This window comes from Lampetra fluviatilis, chromosome 59 (assembly GCF_964198595.1).
Source record: "Lampetra fluviatilis chromosome 59, kcLamFluv1.1, whole genome shotgun sequence".
Classification (NCBI taxonomy): domain Eukaryota; kingdom Metazoa; phylum Chordata; class Hyperoartia; order Petromyzontiformes; family Petromyzontidae; genus Lampetra; species Lampetra fluviatilis.
In genome coordinates this window covers 7,706,669-7,727,652 of record NC_136333.1, presented here as the reverse complement: position 1 = coordinate 7,727,652, position 20,984 = coordinate 7,706,669, and the positions used below count along the sequence as shown (strand labels likewise).

The 20,984-nt window shown below is 54.9% G+C and overlaps 1 protein-coding gene across 5 annotated transcripts; it reads left to right on the top strand.

Moving 5' to 3' along the window:
- The first annotated feature begins 1,047 nt into the window (after positions 1-1,047).
- LOC144950858 (uncharacterized) lies at positions 1,048-20,938 on the top strand. Of its 5 annotated transcripts, XR_013640410.1 has the most exons (9): positions 1,724-1,908; positions 2,284-4,202; positions 8,550-8,658; positions 9,297-9,434; positions 11,880-12,036; positions 12,547-12,642; positions 14,148-14,263; positions 18,184-18,425; positions 18,456-20,938. XR_013640410.1 is itself a non-coding variant. In XM_078881004.1 (8 exons), the coding sequence occupies exons 2-8, from the start codon at positions 2,306-2,308 to the stop codon at positions 18,188-18,190; spliced, it is 2,520 nt and encodes an 839-aa protein (XP_078737130.1). In that variant the 5' UTR covers positions 1,048-1,624; positions 2,284-2,305; the 3' UTR covers positions 18,191-20,938. The 5 variants fall into 5 exon arrangements, 4 of the variants coding, with proteins under 4 accessions (XP_078737130.1, XP_078737129.1, XP_078737128.1 ...); XM_078881004.1 differs by lacking the exon at positions 1,724-1,908 and adding an exon at positions 1,048-1,624 and having other exon boundaries at positions 18,184-20,938; XM_078881003.1 differs by lacking the exon at positions 1,724-1,908 and adding an exon at positions 1,048-1,634 and having other exon boundaries at positions 18,184-20,938.
- Positions 20,939-20,984: the final 46 nt, after the last annotated feature.

Here is a 20,984-nt window from a genome sequence, read left to right as displayed (position 1 = left end):
GGCCCTGCGCGTGTCTCTCTCTCCACGTGGATTTTTTTTCCGGATCCTCCGGTTTTTCCACTCCACGTTTCGGAATCAAGGTCTCGCGCGTTCGCAGTATTCGTCCGCCGTCAATGTCCACGTGGTAAGCCGCTGCGTTGAGCTATCATTTGGTGGCCATGTCGCTTCTGAAAAGGGGCTCTATAATGGGCCTCGCCTGGTTTAAAAAAACGATTCTTAAATGCCACTGTGGGGGTCCTGCTGATGCTGCTGCTGCTGGCACGACGATACCGCTTCAGCAGACAGAGACAGACAGAGAGAGACAGAGAGACACACAGAGAGAGACAGAGACACATAGAGACACAGAGATAGACAGAGACACAGAGAGAGAGACAGTTCGTGTCGCGTCGCCGCTGTTCCTCCCCCTGCATTGAAGGAGCGAAGACCACGGTGGGTTTACCGTGCGGTCCATAGTGTGGGTTGTCTAACTCTATGGGCCTCTGTGTGCCTCTATGTGTCTCTATGCATCTCTATGTATTTCTATATCTATGTATCTCTGTGTGTCTCTATGTATCCCAATGTGTCTGTGTATCTCTATGAGTCTCTATGAGTCTCTATGGGTTTACTGGCCTCAACGTGCACATAGCCTGGTACAAGCGCCGTGGTGACGTCACCGCAACTTAGTGGCGAATGGCGGTTGTTATGGGTTTCCTATAGGTCCATATTGTGGGTTGCATGCCCACAGTCCAGGAAGGAACGGCGTCCCCACCTCGAAGATGATGGTCGTCGTTTGTATGAACTCAGTTGAACTTCTTTCGCACCGTACGTAGCCAACCGTGCGAATCGGAAAATCAGAGGCTGAATTAAGCCCAATGTTCGCCTCTCTCCATCCCTTACCCCCCTCCCTCCTCTCACCCGCCATGTCTCTCCACTCCCTCCTCTCTCCCCGTGACTCTCCCCCCTCGCCCCCACGTCTCCTCTCTCCTTTCCCAATGCCTCTCCACCCCCCCTTCCTCCCTCCTCGTGACTCTCCATCCCTCCACTCTCCCCCTGCCCCCCCCCCATCGCTTCCCCATGGCACGCACTGACTTCCTCTCTCCACACGCCTCTCCATCTCTGCCCTCTCTCCCACCATGCCTCTCCATTTCATCTCCCCGTGTCTCTCCATCCACCTGAACTCTCCCCGTGTCTCTCCATCCACCTTAAATCTCCCCGTGTCTCTCCATCCACCTTAAATCTCCCCGTGTCTCTCCATCCACCTTAAATCTCCCCGTGTCTCTCCATCCACCTTAAATCTTCCCGTGTCTCTCCATCCATCTGAACTCTCCCTGTGTCTCTCCATCCACCGTAACTCTCCCCGTGTCTCTCCATCCTCCTTAACTCTCCCTTCCATTCCCTTCTCTCCACATCTCTCCACATCTCTCCCCTGCATCCCTCCGCGCGCTCTCTCTCCCCGGTGACTGACTCTCCCACCCCCTCTCTCCCTTTGACCGTGTTCTCTCTCTCTCTCCCCTGGGAGACATTCCGTGGTTCCGAGTGGGGGCTCCCTCCCCCCTCCCTTCCCCCTCCCCCCTCCCCCTGTAATCACTGCCAGACGACGGATCGGAGCGAACTCGCCCCCCTTTCTCTCGCAGCCTGATCCGTGGTCGGTGTTGGTGCGTTCACGATACCCGTGGCTTGTTGTTGATCGTTGCTACAGGCCATTCTTTGTCTGTGAAGTGAGTAGTTGCTTGCTGCTAACGGCACTTGCCCTACCAGCCTGTGTAGGATACACGGGGGATCTTTGTCTGTGTAGTGAGTAGTTGCTTGTTGCTAACGGAAGTTGCCCTACCAGCCTGTGTGGGCTAACCGGGAGATCTTTATCTGTGTTTGTGTACACGTACGAATCGTACACAGTGCACCGGGCATGGCTGTCCCGTCGCAGAGCATGTGAGTAACTCATTGATGTGTTGTTTTGTCTCTCTGAAATGACTCCGAAGATGATTCCGCCTGAAGTAACTCCTGTCTGTCTCCCGTGTACCTGCCCTAGAACACGCACACATAACTCTCTCTCACACACGCGCACTTTCTCACACACACACACGCACGCACTTTCTCACACACACACACTCACACACACACGCTCTGACACACACGCTCACACACACACGCTCACACACACACACTCTGACACACACACGCTCACAATAACGAACATATTCCATCTCACAAAGGGCGGCAGCTTCGCCTCCTCTATCCGCAGCAAACTCTGCTCACCCGAACAATCCCCATCTCTCTCTCTCTCGTCTTCTCTGTCATCGCCAGGCCACTCTCCACCTCGTCACCAATGGCTCCAAAGAGGAACCACCGCTCACGAAGCCTCCCGAGGGTCACCTCCTCGCCGTCTCTCCGGCGTCTCATCCCCGTCGCCTTCGCGGCCGTCATCGCCACCCTCCTGCTGGGCTCGTCTGATGGACAGGACGTCGTCGGCAGCTCCTCCAGGGCAGGACCTCCGCCGCGTTCTCCTCCGCAAAGGTTCCCTCCGCAAAGGTCTCCGCAGCCTCAACTTCCTCCGTCAACCGGCCTCCGTCGAACCTTCACCAGCGTGCGCGCCGAGATCGGCCGAGACCCATCGTCGTCGTCGTCGTCGTCGTCGTCGTCGCTGGACGTTCGGAATCAAGCTGGAGGCTCCGCGGGGTCTCCTCCAAATCCCGCGGGATCTCCCACCAACCAGGGTACGGTGCGTGGCCGTACGAGACACCCGTACGGGTTTGGTCAGGTGCCGAGTCAGTGGTGGCAAGCCACCTTTGGTGGTGGCGGCGCTGGCGGTGCCGCTGGTGGCGGTGGTGGCGTTGGTGGTTCCTCGACATCCAGAAGTCAAGCGGGCCGCTTTCCTCCCCAGTCGCCGGACCAAGGCTTCTTGGGGGGTGACGGAAGCAGCGGCGGTAGCAGCGTCAGACAAGCGGGCGCCGTCTTCCCGAGGCAGCTTGAGGAGGAGCATGACGCCGCCGCCTTCGGAGGAGGAGGTGGTGGTGGTGGTGGTGGGCCTCGTGGCTTTTTCCCAGCTCGCCGTGGCGGACCATCGTCACCGTCGTCGTCGTCGTCGTCGTCCTCCTCCCAACAGAGGCGGCCGGGCTTCGGAGTTGACAACGGCGGCTCCTTCGCCCCTCAGGGCGCTGCGGCGTCCTTCCCACTGCACGATCCAGCTGGCGGTGGCTCATCGTCACTGCCTTCCTCGTCGGCGTTCGCCTCTCCTCAGAGGCCGGCTCCCGCGTTCCAGCCCGTCCCTCGCAGGAGGCCCGATCAGCGATCGCAAGCCTCCTCCACCTTCTCCTCCCAGCGGGCGCCCTTCACCGGGCCCTCGACCTTCCTGCCCGACGAGGCCTCGTTCCCCCAAGGAGCGGCAGACAGCGGCGGGGCCCTGAACCCCTTCCTTCCGCGCAACCTCGGCCCACCGCCTCCCGGCAACGTCCAGCCCTTCCCACCGCAACCCTACCCCGGCTACCCGCAGCGCGGTAGCGCCGAGCAGCCCCAATACCAGCCGAGGCCTCCTCAAGGATACCCCCAGGGCGTGCCTCCTCCGGCAGGCTACGGTCCGCTCCCTGGATACCCGAACCAGGGTCAGTACTACCCGCCGCCGCCACCGCCGCCGCACGGTCAGCTGCGCCCCTACTACCCCACGGGCCAGGTCCAGCCGGCGCCAGGGCCGTACCCTTACCAGCCGGCGCCTCCATTTGGCTACCCTGACCCGAGGCTCTACGGCGGCTTCAACCACCACCTCCAGCAGCAGCCGCCGCCGCCGCAGGGAGCGTACCCGTTCTATCCGCGGGGAGGCCTGCCCGCCGAAGCTGGCCTCGACAGATCCTTCGGTCACTTCAGAGACGGCGGCTTGGAGCAAGATGCTGCCGGTGGTGGCGGTGGAGCCGCCGCCGCCGCCGCTGCTGCGGCCGCTGCGGCCGCTGTGGCCGCTGGAGTCTCTCAGACCTTTCTCGGGGCCTCTCCAGAGGATGGCCTTGACAGGAGGTACACGGCCAGCATCTACCAAGGAAGGGGTGAAGATCAGCAGCAGCAGCCGTCGAATGAAGGTGCGGCGGTCTTCCCGGCGGCTCGGGAACCGCTCGGGGCAAGGGCGCCGTTGGAACGGAGCCAAGACGTCGTTGGGGCATCGGCGTCTCTGACTTCGTCACCTTCGGGATCGTTTGCGCAGCCCAGTGGGTCGTTGAGAAGGCCTCAAGATGGACCAGGTAATAAACGATGGAAAAACTTACAAATTTTTTTTCACCAGGTAAGGCCCACTGGGCTATATGGTTCATTTTTCAGAAAGCCACCTGGCGGCTTATCATCATCCTCATCATCCTCATCACGTGGACATTTCTAGCAGCAGCCAAGTACGTTTGAAGGCGGAGATATTGACTCTGAATGTGGAGGGACAAAACACGGAGTGACCGTGGGAGGTGGGGGGGAAACGCGCAATCTCCAAATATACAGCAGCAGCAGGCGTCAGGGTCGAGATTGAACCCACGACCTCCTGTATACCAGGCGAGGTGGTTAACATCTCCTAGCCACCGTAATGATGATGAGAGAGACGCAAACTCCAAATATACAGCAGCAGGCGTCAGGGTCGGGATCGAACCCACGACCTCCTGTATACCAGGCGAGGTGGTTAACATCTCACCACCGTGGCACCCAGGTAATGGTCAAGTTATTAATTAACTACAGTGGTGGATCCTAAGGGCCGGTGGTGGTGGGGGGGGGGTCTATGTTCCCCCTTTTCCATCAAAGCACCGTAAATTGGTAGTGTTGGTATTCACATTTAATGCAGGGGGGGGAGGCTCATATGAAAAGCTTTGAGGGCGCCACAGTGGCGAGATGTTAATTGCATCGCCTGGTCTACAGAAGGTCGTTGGTTTGATCCCGACCCTGACGCCTGCTGTATATTTGGAGTTTGCGTGTCTCTCTCATCATCATCACGGTGGCTAGGAGATGTTAACTACCTCGCCTGGTGTACAGGAGGTCGTTGGTTTGATCCCGACCCTGACGCCTGCTGCTGTATATTTGAGTTCGCGTGTCTCTCTCTCATCATCATCACGGTGGCTAGGAGATGTTAACTACCTCGCCTGGTGTGCAGGAGGTCGTGGGTTTAATCCCGACCCTGACGCCTGCTGTATATTTGGAGTGTGCGTGTCTCTCTCTCATCATCATCACGGTGGCTAGGAGATGTTAACTACCTCGCCTGGTCTACAGGAGGTCGTGGGTTTGATCCCGACCCTGACGCCTGCTGCTGTATATTTGGAGTGTGCGTGTCTCTCTCTCATCATCATCACGGTGGCTAGGAGATGTTAACTACCTCGCCTGGTGTGCAGGAGGTCGTGGGTTTGATCCCGACCCTGACGCCTGCTGTATATTTGGAGTTTGCGTGTCTCTCTCTCATTATCATCATGGTGGCTAGGAGATGTTAACTACCTCGCCTGGTGTACAGGAGGTCGTGGGTTTGATCCCGACCCTGATGCCTGCTGCTGTATATTTGGAGTTCGCGTGTCTCTCTCTCATTATCATCAAGGTGGCTAGGAGATGTTAACTACCTCGCCTGGTGTACAGGAGGTCGTGGGTTTGATCCCGACCCTGATGCCTGCTGCTGTATATTTGGAGTTCGCGTGTCTCTCTCTCATCATCATGGTGGCTAGGAGATGTTAACTACCTCGCCTGGTGTACAGGAGGTCGTGGGTTTGATCCCGACCCTGATGCCTGCTGCTGTATATTTGGAGTTCGCGTGTCTCTCTTTCATCATCATCAAGGTGGCTAGGAGATGTTAACTACCTCGCCTGGTGTACAGGAGGTCGTGGGTTTGATCCCGACCCTGATGCCTGCTGCTGTATATTTGGAGTTCGCGTGTCTCTCGCTCTCAATCCCGTTGGATTTTTCTCCGTTTGCCCCTCCACATTTAGAATCAACGTCACACGCATTTAGAGCAATTTGATTGTGACACATTTCCACGTGATGATGATCGTTGAACTTTCATTTATGAGAGCTCTATATAGCTGAGAGGGCCTTACCTGGTAAAATGATTTTTTTATTAATTTATCTTCATAATTTTAATATATAGGGGACCGATCCCACCCTGACCTCTCTGCCACTCATCCCCGAGGTAAGTTTCGAGGTCATCCTAAGGTCAACACTGGATATCGCAGAGTGGCAATACGACTATATATATGTATCGTACGATATATCATCACGATATACGGCAGTAAGGTCCACGATACTCGTGTTATCGTCCGTTTAACAAAATACCGTGATATCGAGATTATTAATGTCGCTTTGTATTTTTATTTAAATTATGGTTCGTATTTAACAAAATCTCCAAATGTTTACAAAAAAACGACAACCACGACGATTACGCACCGGTAATCTCTCTCATTAATTGTTAGCTTAATTAAAATCGACTAAAACCGTTCAGCTTGGACGTTAAGGTGTTCTTAGAACCGAGGCTCTGAATCCACAGAGTGCACACCCACGTGACGTTTGCAATGGGATTCTTCCGTTTCCTCGTCCCGTGCTCTGATTGGTCCAAACCCTCTCGAAGCCCAACCAATAGGGAGAGAGCATTTTCAGTTATGGGATTTTGGATATCCGGCGTACTGCAGTGAATTAATGAATGATTTATACATCAGCTCAGAGGGCTTTTACCTGGTAAGATACAAAAAAAAATGTGTTTAGTTTTATTTGTGTGTATTTTTTGTAAGTAGGGTTGTGTACCTTTCCTATACTTTTCACTCCTGTCGTGATTTTGTAATTGTTGTTGTTGTAAAGTTCTCACCTCACCGCCCCCGTGTCCCCTGACTAGACATCTGTGAACAAAGATCTTAATAGCTTTTTTTTCGATTTAAAGCTTTCGTGACTGCAGGGATTCATCTTCTTGGTTCTTTCGGTAAAGTCACGTAGAAGGGAAGTAATACAATACTAAAAATAAAACATAATAAAATAATTCTCACGACGTTTCGGCTACAACGCAAGCAGCCGTCCTCAGGCGAAGACCAGGTCTGTCGGGGAGACATTATTTTATTATGTTTTATTTTTATTATTTTATTACTTCCCTTCTACGTGACTTTACCGAAAGAACCAAGAAGATCTTAATAGCTCATCGGATTCCTCCTCCAGTATAAATCAATATTCTGATTCTGAAATGACCCAACTGATATTATTGATGGTGTTAATTAGCATAACAACAACTGATTACGGATATTATAAATAAGGGGCCGTCCATAATTGACGTCACGCACCTAGGGGGGGGGGGGGTCAGACATTTGTGACGATGTGTGACGAGTTTGAGAAATGTGACGTCACATCAAAATGCGCAACTTTCAATAAATATAGACAACACGTTCTACTTAATTAAATAGACTTCTTAATACATATTTTCTCCTACAACATCAGAGTGCAGCGCCACATTAAATACGCACTACAATGACAATAGTTTAAAGCGATTTGAAGCATGTTTTATTTTTCGGGGGGGGGGGGGGGGCAGAGCTTTGTGACGTCATTTGAGGGGGGGTCTGACTTTTTGGGCGGGGGGGGGTCAAAAATCGTCCAAAATCGCGTGACGTCATTTATGAACGACCCCTTAGCACACCGAGGCTCTCGAGTGCTATCGACGGACGCGTTCATTCTTTTCTCTCTTCGAAGATATCCTCACGGATGGATTTGTAAGACGGGACGAAGCGATTCACGGCACGCGTGCAATAAACACCCGCAAATCTGACACACGTCGAGAGAGCGAGACTCACGTCCAGTGCATGACCGCCCCCCCCACCTCCCTCCGATTTCGTCCACGAGCATAAACCACCATCACGCAAACTCCCGGTCATCCTCGCAGTAGCGGGCGGCGGCCTCGGCTTTTGGCTGCTAACCGTCGGATAAAGACGGTGGTCACTGCATGGCACGCTTTTGCAGATGCGGTACCCGTCGACCGTCTGGAACGCTCCTTTCTTTGCGACGAGGAAGCCGCTGGGAGCTATGGACTTTTAAATAATTCGTTGAGAACTGCTTTTTATGTTCAGTGTGTTGCCCCCACACCTCTGATTAGCACGGTTGGCTACGTACGGTGCGAAAAAGTTCAACATTCATACAGACGGCACTATACACTACGCTATACACTACACTACTATACACTACACTACTATACACTACACTACTATACACTACGCTATACACTACGCTATACGCTACACACACTACACTACTATACACTACGCTATACGCTACACACACTACACTACAATACACTACACTATACGCTACACACACTACACGCTACACTACAATACACTACACTACTATACACTACGCTATACGCTACACACACTACACACTACAATACACTACAGTACTATACACTACGCTATACACTACGCACACTACACTACAATACACTACACTATACACTACGCTACTATACACTACTCCACTTGACTGCTTGTTGTCCTCCCCCCTGCACCTCTGATCAACGTGGCCGGCTATGTGCGGTGCGAAAGACGTTCAATGCACGTACCTACGTATGTACGAGCTGATCGGCCTTGACCTCTTGACCCGCACAGCCCTGCCGGACTTGGTGGCGGACCCCGAGTACATCCAGGCATCCGTGTTTGTGGAGCAGAAGCCGCTCTACTCTCTGCGCTGCGCCGCCGAAGAGAAGTGTCTCGCCAGGTGAGTGCCACCGGTCGCCGTCACGACGATGATGATGCTGATGAGGCTGGCTGTACGGATGCCTGTGAAAAAAGAGCTTCACAGCTCATCGGATTCCTCCACTCGCGTCGTCGGACGCCAGTGCAGGGTTGCCATGGCGATGTGCCGCCACGATCGCCATGCCCTGGTCGGGGCCCCCGCGACCGATTGGTGCCGGGAAATTCTGGCCAACGTCGGGCCGGCGACGTTGTGACAACGTTGAAGGCCAGCGTCGTGAGGTCGGGCCAACGTTGGGGCAACATTCTGACGACGTTGGGGCCAGCGTCGTGAGGTCGGGCCAACGTTGGGGCAACATTCTGACGACGTTGGGGCCAGCGTCGTGAGGTCGCACCAACATTGTGACAACATTCTGACGACGTTGGGGCCAGCGTCGTGAGGTCGGGTCAATGTTGTGACAACATTCTGACGATGTTGGGGCAACGTCGTGACAACTTTTTGGCCAACGTTGTGACAACGTCGGGCCAACGATAGGGCTAACTTTGGGTTGGGATGTAACCCACGACCTCCTGTACACCAGGCGAGGTAGTTAACATCTCCTAGCCACTGTGGCGCCCTTGTTAAAGCTAAACGGAGGGGGGGGTGTCTTTGTGCATGCGCAGCACGGCCTACGCGGCGGACGCGAAGGACGACGACATCAGGATCCTCCTGCGGTTCCCGCAGCGCGTCAAGAACGAGGGGCTCGCAGACTTCCTGCCCAACCGGCCCCGCAGCCAGTGGGAGTGGCACACCTGTCACCAGTAAGACGCTCGCCACACACACACACACCTGCCACCAGTAAGACGCTCGCCACACACACCACACACCTGCCACCAGTAAGACGCTCACCCACACACACACACACCTGTCACTAGTAAGACGCTTACCGCACACACCTGCCACCAGTAAGACGCTCACCTACACACACACACACCTGCCACCAGTAAGACGCTCGCCACACACACACACACACACCTGCCACCAGTAAGACGCTCACCCACACACACCTGCCACCAGTAAGACGCTCACCCACACACACCTGCCACCAGTAAGACGCTCACCCACACACACCTGCCACCAGTAAGACGCTCGACACACACACACACACACCTGCCACCAGTAAGACGCTCACCTACACACACACACACCTGCCACCAGTAAGACGCTCGCCACACACACACACCTGCCACCAGTAAGACGCTCGCCACACACACACACACACACCTGCCACCAGTAAGACGCTCGCCACACACACACACCTGCCACCAGTAAGACGCTCGCCACACACACACACACCTGCCACCAGTAAGACGCTCGCCACACACACACACACCTGCCACCAGTAAGACGCTCACCCACACACACACACACCTGCCACCAGTAAGACGCTCACCCACACACACACACACCTGTCACTAGTAAGACGCTCGCCACACACACACACACCTGTCACTAGTAAGACGCTCACCACACACACACACACCTGCCACCAGTAAGACGCTCACCCACACACACACACACCTGTCACTAGTAAGACGCTCGCCACACACACACACACCTGTCACTAGTAAGACGCTCGCCACACACACACACACCTGTCACCAGTAAGACGCTCACCCACACACACACACACCTGTCACCAGTAAGACGCTCACCCACACACACACACACCTGTCACTAGTAAGACGCTCACCACACACACACACACCTGCCACCAGGAAGACGCTCGCCACACACACACACACACCTGTCACCAGTAAGACGCTCACCCACACGCCACACACACCTGACACCAGTAAGACGCTCACACACACACACACACCTGCCACCAGTAAGACGCTCACCCACACACACACACACCTGCCACCAGTAAGACGCTCGCCACACACACACACACCTGCCACCAGTAAGACGCTCGCCACACACACACACACCTGCCACCAGTAAGACGCTCACCCACACGCCACACACACCTGCCACCAGTAAGACGCTCGCCACACACACACACCTGTCACCAGTAAGACGCTCGCCACACACACACACACACCTGTCACCAGTAAGACGCTCGCCACACACACACACCTGTCACCAGTAAGACGCTCACCCACACACACACCTGCCACCAGTAAGACGCTCACCCACACACACACACACACCTGTCACCAGTAAGACGCTCGCCACACACACACACACCTGTCACCAGTAAGACGCTCACCCACACACACACACACCTGCCACCAGTAAGACGCTCGCCACACACACACACACACCTGTCACCAGTAAGACGCTCACCACACACACACACACCTGCCACCAGTAAGACGCTCGCCACACACACACACCTGCCACCAGTAAGACGCTCGCCCACACACACACACACACACCTGTCACCAGTAAGACGCTCACCCACACACACACACACCTGTCACCAGTAAGACGCTCGCCACACACACACACACACCTGTCACCAGTAATACGCTCGCCACACACACACACACACCTGCCACCAGTAAGACACTCGCCACACACACACACACCTGCCACCAGTAAGACGCTCGCCACACACACACACACACCTGTCACCAGTAAGACGCTCGCCACACACACACACACACCTGTCACCAGTAAGACGCTCGCCACACACACACACACACCTGCCACCAGTAAGACACTCGCCACACACACACACACACCTGCCACCAGTGAGACGCTCGCCACACACACACACACCTGCCACCAGTAAGATGCTCGCCACACACACACACACACCTGCCACCAGTAAGACGCTCGCCACACACACACACCTGTCACCAGTAAGACGCTCACACACACACACACACCTGCCACCAGTAAGACGCTCGCCACACACACACACACACACCTGTCACCAGTAAGACGCTCGCCACACACACACACACACCTGTCACCAGTAAGACGCTCGCCACACACACACACACCTGCCACCAGTAAGACGCTCGCCACACACACACACATGCACACACGCGCGTACGCCGTGCACACACGCACGGCATGCACGCCACCGGCGGCGTAGTAGCAGACTGTGCTACTGCAACGGGACCTACGGCCCCCAGCGGGCCAGGCACCGGGCCTGCGAATGCGCTGCGGCTCCCTCGCCCCCCACCCAACCCCCCCGCCCCCACCCCGCGATCCCAAGGCGATCGCCCCTTCGTGTTGACCCCTTGCAGGCACTACCACAGCATGGACGACTTCAGCCGCTACGACCTGCTGGACGCGCTGTCGGGACACAAGGTGGCCGAAGGGCACAAGGCCAGCTTCTGTCTGGAGGACACGTCCTGCGACTTCGGCTCGCTCAAGCGTTACACGTGCTCCGCTCACACGCAGGTTCGCGCCACGGAGGGAACGCGACGATGTAAACGCGACGATGTAAACGCGCGACGCACAATTATCCGCGTGTCTGGGGTAGGCGCGAGATCGCTGGGCAGAGCGGAGTGCTTTTTGACCGCACGACCCGTGACCAGCGCAGAGCGCGCATCCGATTACCGCGGTCGGGTTCAACGTCCGGTAAAGTAATGGGAGCTAACAAGGGTCCACCGAAGGAGCTTCCTCGCTGAGCGTTAGGTGGGTGGACAGGGGTGGGAAGTTGCGGGGTGGGGGGGGGGTGGGGCCGTGTGTCAAGATCCGGCCAATCTGAGGCCCCTGGTGGAAGCGACGCACGCGCTCATTGGCTGTCAGGCTGAGTGACGTCACACTGCCGCCGCCGCCCGCGGTGTTACCGTTGCGCCGCGATGGAAAGGTCAGCGGCCCGGGTTTCGATCTCTGACCGCCCCCCCCCCCCCCCCCGTCTGGCCGATTGGGCCGCTAACGCCGTGTCTCCTGCGCCGCCGCGGACAGGGCCTGAGTCCCGGCTGCTACGACACGTACAACGCGGACATCGACTGCCAGTGGATCGACATCACAGACGTCATCCCCGGCAGATACATCCTGCGGGTGAGTTGAGATCCCCCCACACTCACCCCCCCAACCCCCCCGTGCAGCCTTCCAACGCACTGTTGAGATACGTGCTCGCTGTAGCGAGCACCCGTGAGGGCCGGCACGGCGCACGAGGGGGTGGCCAGCACCGCCTTTGTCTCCCCAGCTGCTGACGCTTCATACGCAGCGCGCCAGGTACTCGGGCAAGGCCGAGTCGGGCGTTCAGCCGACACAACTGCACCACACCCCCCCCCCCCCGACACACACAAACTCAGCCTACCTGTAAAGTTACCCCATATACTAACCCAGCTCCTAACATTACCCCATATACTAACCCCGCTCCTAGCATTACCCCATATACTAACCCAGCTCCTAACATTACCCCATATACTAACCCAGCTCCTAGCATTACCCCATATACTAACCCCGCTACTAGTATTACCCCATATACTAACCCAGCTCCTAACATTACCCCATATACTAACCCAGCTCCTAGCATTACCCCATATACTAACCCCGCTCCTAACATTACCCCATATACTAACCCAGCTCCTAGCATTACCCCATATACTAACCCCGCTACTAGTATTACCCCATATACTAACCCAGCTCCTAACATTACCCCATATACTAACCCAGCTCCTAGCATTACCCCATATACTAACCCCGCTACTAGTATTACCCCATATACTAACCCAGCTCCTAACATTACCCCATATACTAACCCAGCTCCTAGCATTACCCCATATACTAACCCCGCTACTAGTATTACCCCATATACTAACCCAGCTCCTAACATTACCCCATATACTAACCCAGCTCCTAGCATTACCCCATATACTAACCCCGCTACTAGTATTACCCCATATACTAACCCAGCTCCTAACATTACCCCATATACTAACCCAGCTCCTAGCATTACCCCATATACTAACCCCGCTACTAGTATTACCCCGTATACTAACCCAGCTCCTAACATTACCCCATATACTAACCCAGCTCCTAGCATTACCCCATATACTAACCCCGCTACTAGTATTACCCCATATACTAACCCAGCTCCTAACATTACCCCATATACTAACCCAGCTCCTAGCATTACCCCATATACTAACCCCGCTACTAGCATTACCCCATATACTAACCCAGCTCCTAGTATTACCCCATATACTAACCCAGCTCCTAGCATTACCCCATATACTAACCCCGCTACTAGTATTACCCCATATACTAACCCCGCTCCTAGCATTACCCCATATACTAACCCAGCTCCTAGCATTACCCCATATACTAACCCCCTTTGTTTTCCTTTCCCCCACACCTCCGATGAGCACGGTTGGATACATGCGGTGGTTCGAAAGAAGTTCAACATACAAAGAAGTTCAACAAACATACAAAGTTCATCATACGAAGAAGCTCAACGTACATACGTTGCTAAACTATCCTCCAACTCACAACCACACCACCCACGATGACACCCCTAACACCGAACCCCCACGCCTGTGCCCCCCCCCCCCGCCCAGATACACGTGAACCCCAACTACCTGGTGAGGGAGGTGGACTTCACGAACAACGTTGTGCGCTGCAACGTGCACTACACGGGGCGCGTCGTCTACGCCAACGGGTGCCGCATCACGCAGTGAGTACACGCATCACGCAGTGAGTACACGCAGTGAGTACACGCAGTGAGTACACGCAGCACGCAGTGAGTACACGCATCACGCAGTGAGTACACGCAGTGAGTACACGCAGTGAGTACACGCATCACGCAGTGAGTACACGCATCACGCAGTGAGTACACGCAGCACGCAGTGAGTACACGCATCACGCAGTGAGTACACGCAGTGAGTACACGCAGTGAGTACACGCAGTGAGTACACGCAGCACGCAGTGAGTACACGCATCACGCAGTGAGTACACGCAGTGAGTACACGCAGTGAGTACACGCATCATGCAGTGAGTACACGCATCACGCAGTGAGTACACGCATCACGCAGTGAGTACACGCAGTGAGTACACGCATCACGCAGTGAGTACACGCATCACGCAGTGAGTACACGCATCACGCAGTGAGTACACGCATCACGCAGTGAGTACACGCAGCACGCAGTGAGTACACGCATCACGCAGTGAGTACACGCAGCACGCAGTGAGTACACGCATCACGCAGTGAGTACACGCAGTGAGTACACGCAGTGAGTACACGCATCACGCAGTGAGTACACGCATCACGCAGTGAGTACACGCATCATGCAGTGAGTACACGCATCACGCAGTGAGTACACGCATCACGCAGTGAGTACACGCAGTGAGTACACGCATCATGCAGTGAGTACACGCATCACGCAGTGAGTACACGCATCACGCAGTGAGTACACGCAGCACGCAGTGAGTACACGCAGTGAGTACACGCATCACGCAGTGAGTACACGCATCACGCAGTGAGTACACGCATCACACAGCGAGTACACGCATCATGCAGTGAGTACACGCATCACGCAGTGAGTACACGCATCACACAGTGAGTACACGCATCACGCAGTGAGTACACGCAGCACGCAGTGAGTACACGCATCACGCAGTGAGTACACGCAGTGAGTACATGCATCACGCAGTGAGTACACGCAGTGAGTACACGCATCACGCAGCGAGTACACGCAGTGAGTACATGCATCACGTAGTGAGTACACGCAGTGAGTACACGCAGCACGCAGTGAGTACACGCATCACGCAGTGAGTACACGCAGTGAGTACACGCAGTGAGTACACGCATCACGCAGTGAGTACACGCAGCACGCAGTGAGTACACGCATCATGCAGTGAGTACACGCAGTGAGTACATGCATCACGCAGTGAGTACACGCAGTGAGTACATGCATCACGCAGTGAGTACACGCAGTGAGTACACGCAGCACGCAGTGAGTACACGCATCACGCAGTGAGTACACGCAGTGAGTACACGCATCACGCAGCGAGTACACGCAGCACGCAGCGAGTACACGCATCACGCAGCGAGTACACGCATCACGCAGCGAGTACACGCAGCACGCAGCGAGTACACGCATCACGCAGCGAGTACACGCATCACGCAGCGAGTACACGCATCACGCAGCGAGTACACGCATCACGCAGCGAGTACACGCATCACGCAGCGAGTACACGCATCACGCAGCGAGTACACGCATCACGCAGTGAGTACACGCATCACGCAGCGAGTACACGCATCACGCAGCGAGTACACGCATCACGCAGCGAGTACACGCATCACGCAGCGAGTACACGCATCACGCAGCGAGTACACGCATCACGCAGTGAGTACACGCAGCACGCAGTGAGTACACGCATCACGCAGTGAGTACACGCATCACGCAGCGAGTACACGCATCACGCAGTGAGTACACGCATCACGCAGTGAGTACACGCATCACGCAGCGAGTACACGCATCACGCAGCGAGTACACGCATCACGCAGCGAGTACACGCATCACGCAGCGAGTACACGCATCACGCAGCGAGTACACGCATCACGCAGCGAGTACACGCATCACGCAGCGAGTACACGCATCACGCAGCGAGTACACGCATCACGCAGCGAGTACACGCATCACGCAGCGAGTACACGCATCACGCAGTGAGTACACGCATCACGCAGTGAGTACACGCATCACGCAGTGAGTACACGCATCACGCAGTGAGTACACGCATCATGCAGTGAGTACAAGCATCACGCAGTGAGTACACGCATCACGCAGTGAGTACACGCAGTGAGTACACGCATCATGCAGTGAGTACACGCAGCACGCAGTGAGTACACGCATCATGCAGTGAGTACACGCAGTGAGTACACGCATCACGCAGTGAGTACACGCAGCACGCAGTGAGTACACGCATCACGCAGTGAGTACACGCATCACGCAGTGAGTACACGCATCACGCAGTGAGTACACGCATCATGCAGTGAGTACAAGCATCACGCAGTGAGTACACGCATCATGCAGTGAGTACACGCAGTGAGTACACGCATCATGCAGCGAGTACACGCAGCACGCAGCGAGTACACGCAGCACACAGTGAGTACACGCATCACGCAGTGAGTACACGCATCACGCAGTGAGTACACGCATCACGCAGTGAGTACACGCATCACGCAGTGAGTACACGCATCATGCAGTGAGTACAAGCATCACGCAGTGAGTACACGCATCATGCAGTGAGTACACGCAGTGAGTACACGCATCACGCAGTGAGTACACGCATCACGCAGTGAGTACACGCATCACGCAGTGAGTACACGCAGTGAGTACACGCAGTGAGTACACGCATCATGCAGTGAGTACACGCATCACGCAGTGAGTACACGCATCACGCAGTGAGTACACGCAGTGAGTACACGCATCACGCAGTGAGTACACGCATCACGCAGTGAGTACACGCATCACGCAGTGAGTACACGCATCACGCAGTGAGTACACGCAGTGAGTACACGCATCACGCAGTGAGTACACGCATCACGCAGTGAGTACACGCATCACGCAGTGAGTACACGCATCACGCAGCGAGTACACGCAGCAGCACAACGCAGCACAACGCAGGGGGGCTCAGTGTTGGGGCGCCAATTCAGCGTCAGGGGCGAGTGTTGGGTGTGAGTGCCGCGGTGCAGGAATGGAGACGGGAGTTTGTGTTACAGTGAAGTGTAAATGATGAAGTGTACACACCACACACACACGCCACACACACACCACACACACACCACACACACACACCACACACACACACCACACACACGCCACACACACACCACACACACACCACACACACACCACACACACACACCACACACACACACCACACACACACACCACACACACACACCACACACGAGACACTGGGAGCGACTCGCCATCCTTGAGTGCGAGGGCAGGAGGGGCGATAATTTCGCACCGAGGAACGCAACCCTGCCTTACCCACGAGGAAGTGTTGCCTTGCCAAACGCGGAATTTTCCAGGAACGTAACCCCCCCCACCCCGCGTTCAGCGAGGTCTGCCTGTACACAAGAGACACACAGCACGCAAACAACACACAGCACGCAAACAACACACAGCACGCAACACACAGACAACACACAGCACGCAACACACAACACACAGCACGCAAACACAACACACAGCACGCAACACACAGACAACACACAGCACGCAACACACAACACACAGCACGCAACACAGACACACAGCACGCAACACACAGACAACACACAGCACGCAACACACAACACACAGCACGCAAACACAACACACAGCACGCAACACACAGACAACACACAGCACGCAACACACAACACACAGCACGCAAACACAACACACAGCACGCAACACAGACACACAGACAACACACATCACGCAAACACACAACACACGTGTTTCTACGCGATGGGGGAGTGGGGGGCACATGTAGGTTTTGGCGACTAAGTGTAAAACATGTCAAGACGTGTCTTGGCGTGTAACCCACGTATGTAACACACGTGACACACGTGTGTTACGTCTCTTCTCTCTTTTTCAGAATGTGACGGAGCTTTGGAGCGGCTTAAACGAGACGGAAACCTGCACAAGTTACTTCATTTTGCTAAAGTAACAAATAATTAGAATTGCCATGACGAGGGTTGTACTGTATCATTGAAACTATACTAAAACCTTCGCCATATCGTTTAAAAAAACAATGAAAACTAACTTCGTCTAGAGATATTCGACAACAAGAACAGATTCTAAGACCCGGTCTAAACGATCCCAAGACCTGATCTACAGGCGTCTAAATGTTAACCCCCCGATTCCGAGGCCTGATCAATCCGAGTCTCAATCAAAACCTTGATCTTCAAATCCACTCTCCTCCGAGTCTCGAATCAAAACTCTCGATCCCCCCCCCACCCCCCCCCCCTCGTAGCTTCGAGGGGTCAGGTCCCGTGGTGGCAGCAGCAGCAGCATGACCCTCACGTCAGTGTTCTTCACTCGCGTCCAGAGGTTGCGGGACACTTTCGCCGATAAGGCATGGGCAGTGTGTGAGTGTGCGTGCGTCGCCACACATTTTGAAACCATTGGGGGATTTGACAGCTGCACGATGGTGACGATGATGGGCGTGTGTTTTCACCGTCTGTGTATTGTCGGGGGCCGCACTGAAGGCCACCCCGGGGCTGTCAGTGGCCCGCGCGTGTGGGCCTTTGCAATGATGAAGAACGCTGTCCTGAAAGTCACCGGTAGTTCTTTTAAACAGATCTCAACTTCCCGCGGGCAACATTCAGCCCACCCCAGGTCTGCCCCCCAGGTGTCTCCCCCCCCAGGTGTCCCCTGCACTTGGGGATGAGCAACGTCAATGCTGGCCTCCCACACGGTTAAAGGACGGCGAACTGAACCCATACACGAGCACACGCCGTTCTATATGTAAACATACCGTAGGCTGTATTTTATTTTTTACAAAGTAGGGATTTTTGTTGTTGTTGTAACCTCTGCCGTTTAAACATTGTATCGCGGTCAAACGGCAACGCACGACTCGCATCAGAAGCAAATGACGCGACGCACGGACACACGCCACCACCACCCCATTCTCTCTCATCCCGAGTGGAACTTCCTCTGCACCGTACGTGGGACAACCGTGCCGACCGGAGGTGCTCGGCCAAAACCGGCCGCGGGCGACCGTCACTTTGAGTCGTGGCGCATCCTGATGGCACGGGGCCCACGACGAGCGAATCGAGCGGATAACCCCCCCACCCCCCACACACACCCCAAGGGGTCATGGCATAATTCGGTTCAAATTGGAACTGCGAAAGCGAATGCCACTTGAGAGATGGACCGCGAGACCCCAACCCTTGGCCGTGTCGCGGGCTCCCACCGAACGCGGTGCGGGTGGCCCATCATGTGCTGCCCGCCCGCCACACTGCACCGCCCGCGACACTGCGCCGCTCGCGATGATGTTGCACGCCGAACTTCCTTGGCACCGTACGTAGCCAACTGTGGCTCATGGGAGGTACAGCGGGAGGGACAAGCTAGAACGCACGCACGCACAAAGCGGAAGAACAAACGTGGCACCGTTTTGTCCCATCATCTGTGCCCTCCGTCCTGTCTCCCATGACGCCCTGTCGATTCTCCCAGGCCAAGTGGTGGTCCCCTGCCTCCAGTGACGACTTTGTCGGCTGCGAGGTTCGGCCGCCCGCGATTTGCGAGGTGCACGTGCCACGTGACACGACTCATGCCATCCATTTGTATCCGTGTTCCATATACATTGACTGCACAAGTCACATTTAACGAGAGAAAATATTAATCGTACTTTCACGTAAACACACTTCCCGTTTGATGGCTGGGTTGACGCAGGGTAACGTTGAACGAGAGGAGGTGGTGGGGGTCATATTACGAACCGGAAACCAAAATCCAAGCTTTGAGTTTACGGTGGCTGAGATGTCATCTCCCTCGCCTGGTATACAGGAGGTCGTGGGTTCGATCCCAACCCCCGACACCTGCTGCTGTATATTTGGAGTTTGCGTGTCTCTCTCTCTCTCATCATCACGGGGGCTAGGAGATCTCATCTCTCCTCGCCTGGTATACAGGAGGTCGTGGGTTAGATCCCAACCCCGTCGCCTGCTGTGTATTTGTAGTCTCCCCGTGGTCGCGTGGATTCTTCTCTCAAGGTCCTCCGGTTACTCCCTCCACATTTAGAATCAACAAGTGCGTTTCGAGTCTTTGGTAGCTGTACATTTCCACATTTGTTAACGGGCAGGTCGCTGCTGAAAATTATTATCTATATAGCTCAGTGGGCCCTGGTAAACTAAAAGAGTAATTGAGTTTAGTATGTTTAGTATGGGTGTATATACACAATTAAACCCCACACGAGCCGTCAAGCGTTAATTAACCCTTCCGATGACGTACAGGAAATGTAGACCTAACATACAAGTAACGTCATCGGGTTTTCTTCCGGTTCCGTTACCATGACGTACACGTAACGTCATCAGAACTGGACCGGAACAAAAACTAAGATAATCACTCTGCTGAACACATAGGCTTTGGCGACAAACATCATCCATAATACAGGGTTTCTCTTTATGGGGTTAGATCGCAATCAATAAAATAAGTCTACCAGTACCAAGGCTCTCACAAGCCCACGCGGGGAAGGGCCATGTGAGGCCCAGCTTGGCCGCCGGCTATCCTAGAGTGGCGGCGGTCGTGTTGCTACAGTTCTCTGCGGTGATGTACGACGTCTTTAACAAGCAAAGGCGCTGTTGCTGCTGCTGTTGCTGCTACGCCTCTCAAAATAAAACTCACTGCCGAGCCGCTTGCACGTTCCGAGATTCCGTTGTGAACGGGGACACCCCACCCACC

Coding starts and splice junctions, on each gene's coding strand:
- LOC144950858 (XM_078881001.1), top strand. CDS start 1,886: ATGGCTGTCCCGTCGCAGAGCAT. Junction 4,203..8,549: donor AAGGCCTCAAGATGGACCAG/GTAATAAACGAT, acceptor TGACCCGCACAG/CCCTGCCGGACTTGGTGGCG. Junction 12,643..14,147: donor CCGGCAGATACATCCTGCGG/GTGAGTTGAGAT, acceptor CCCCCCGCCCAG/ATACACGTGAACCCCAACTA.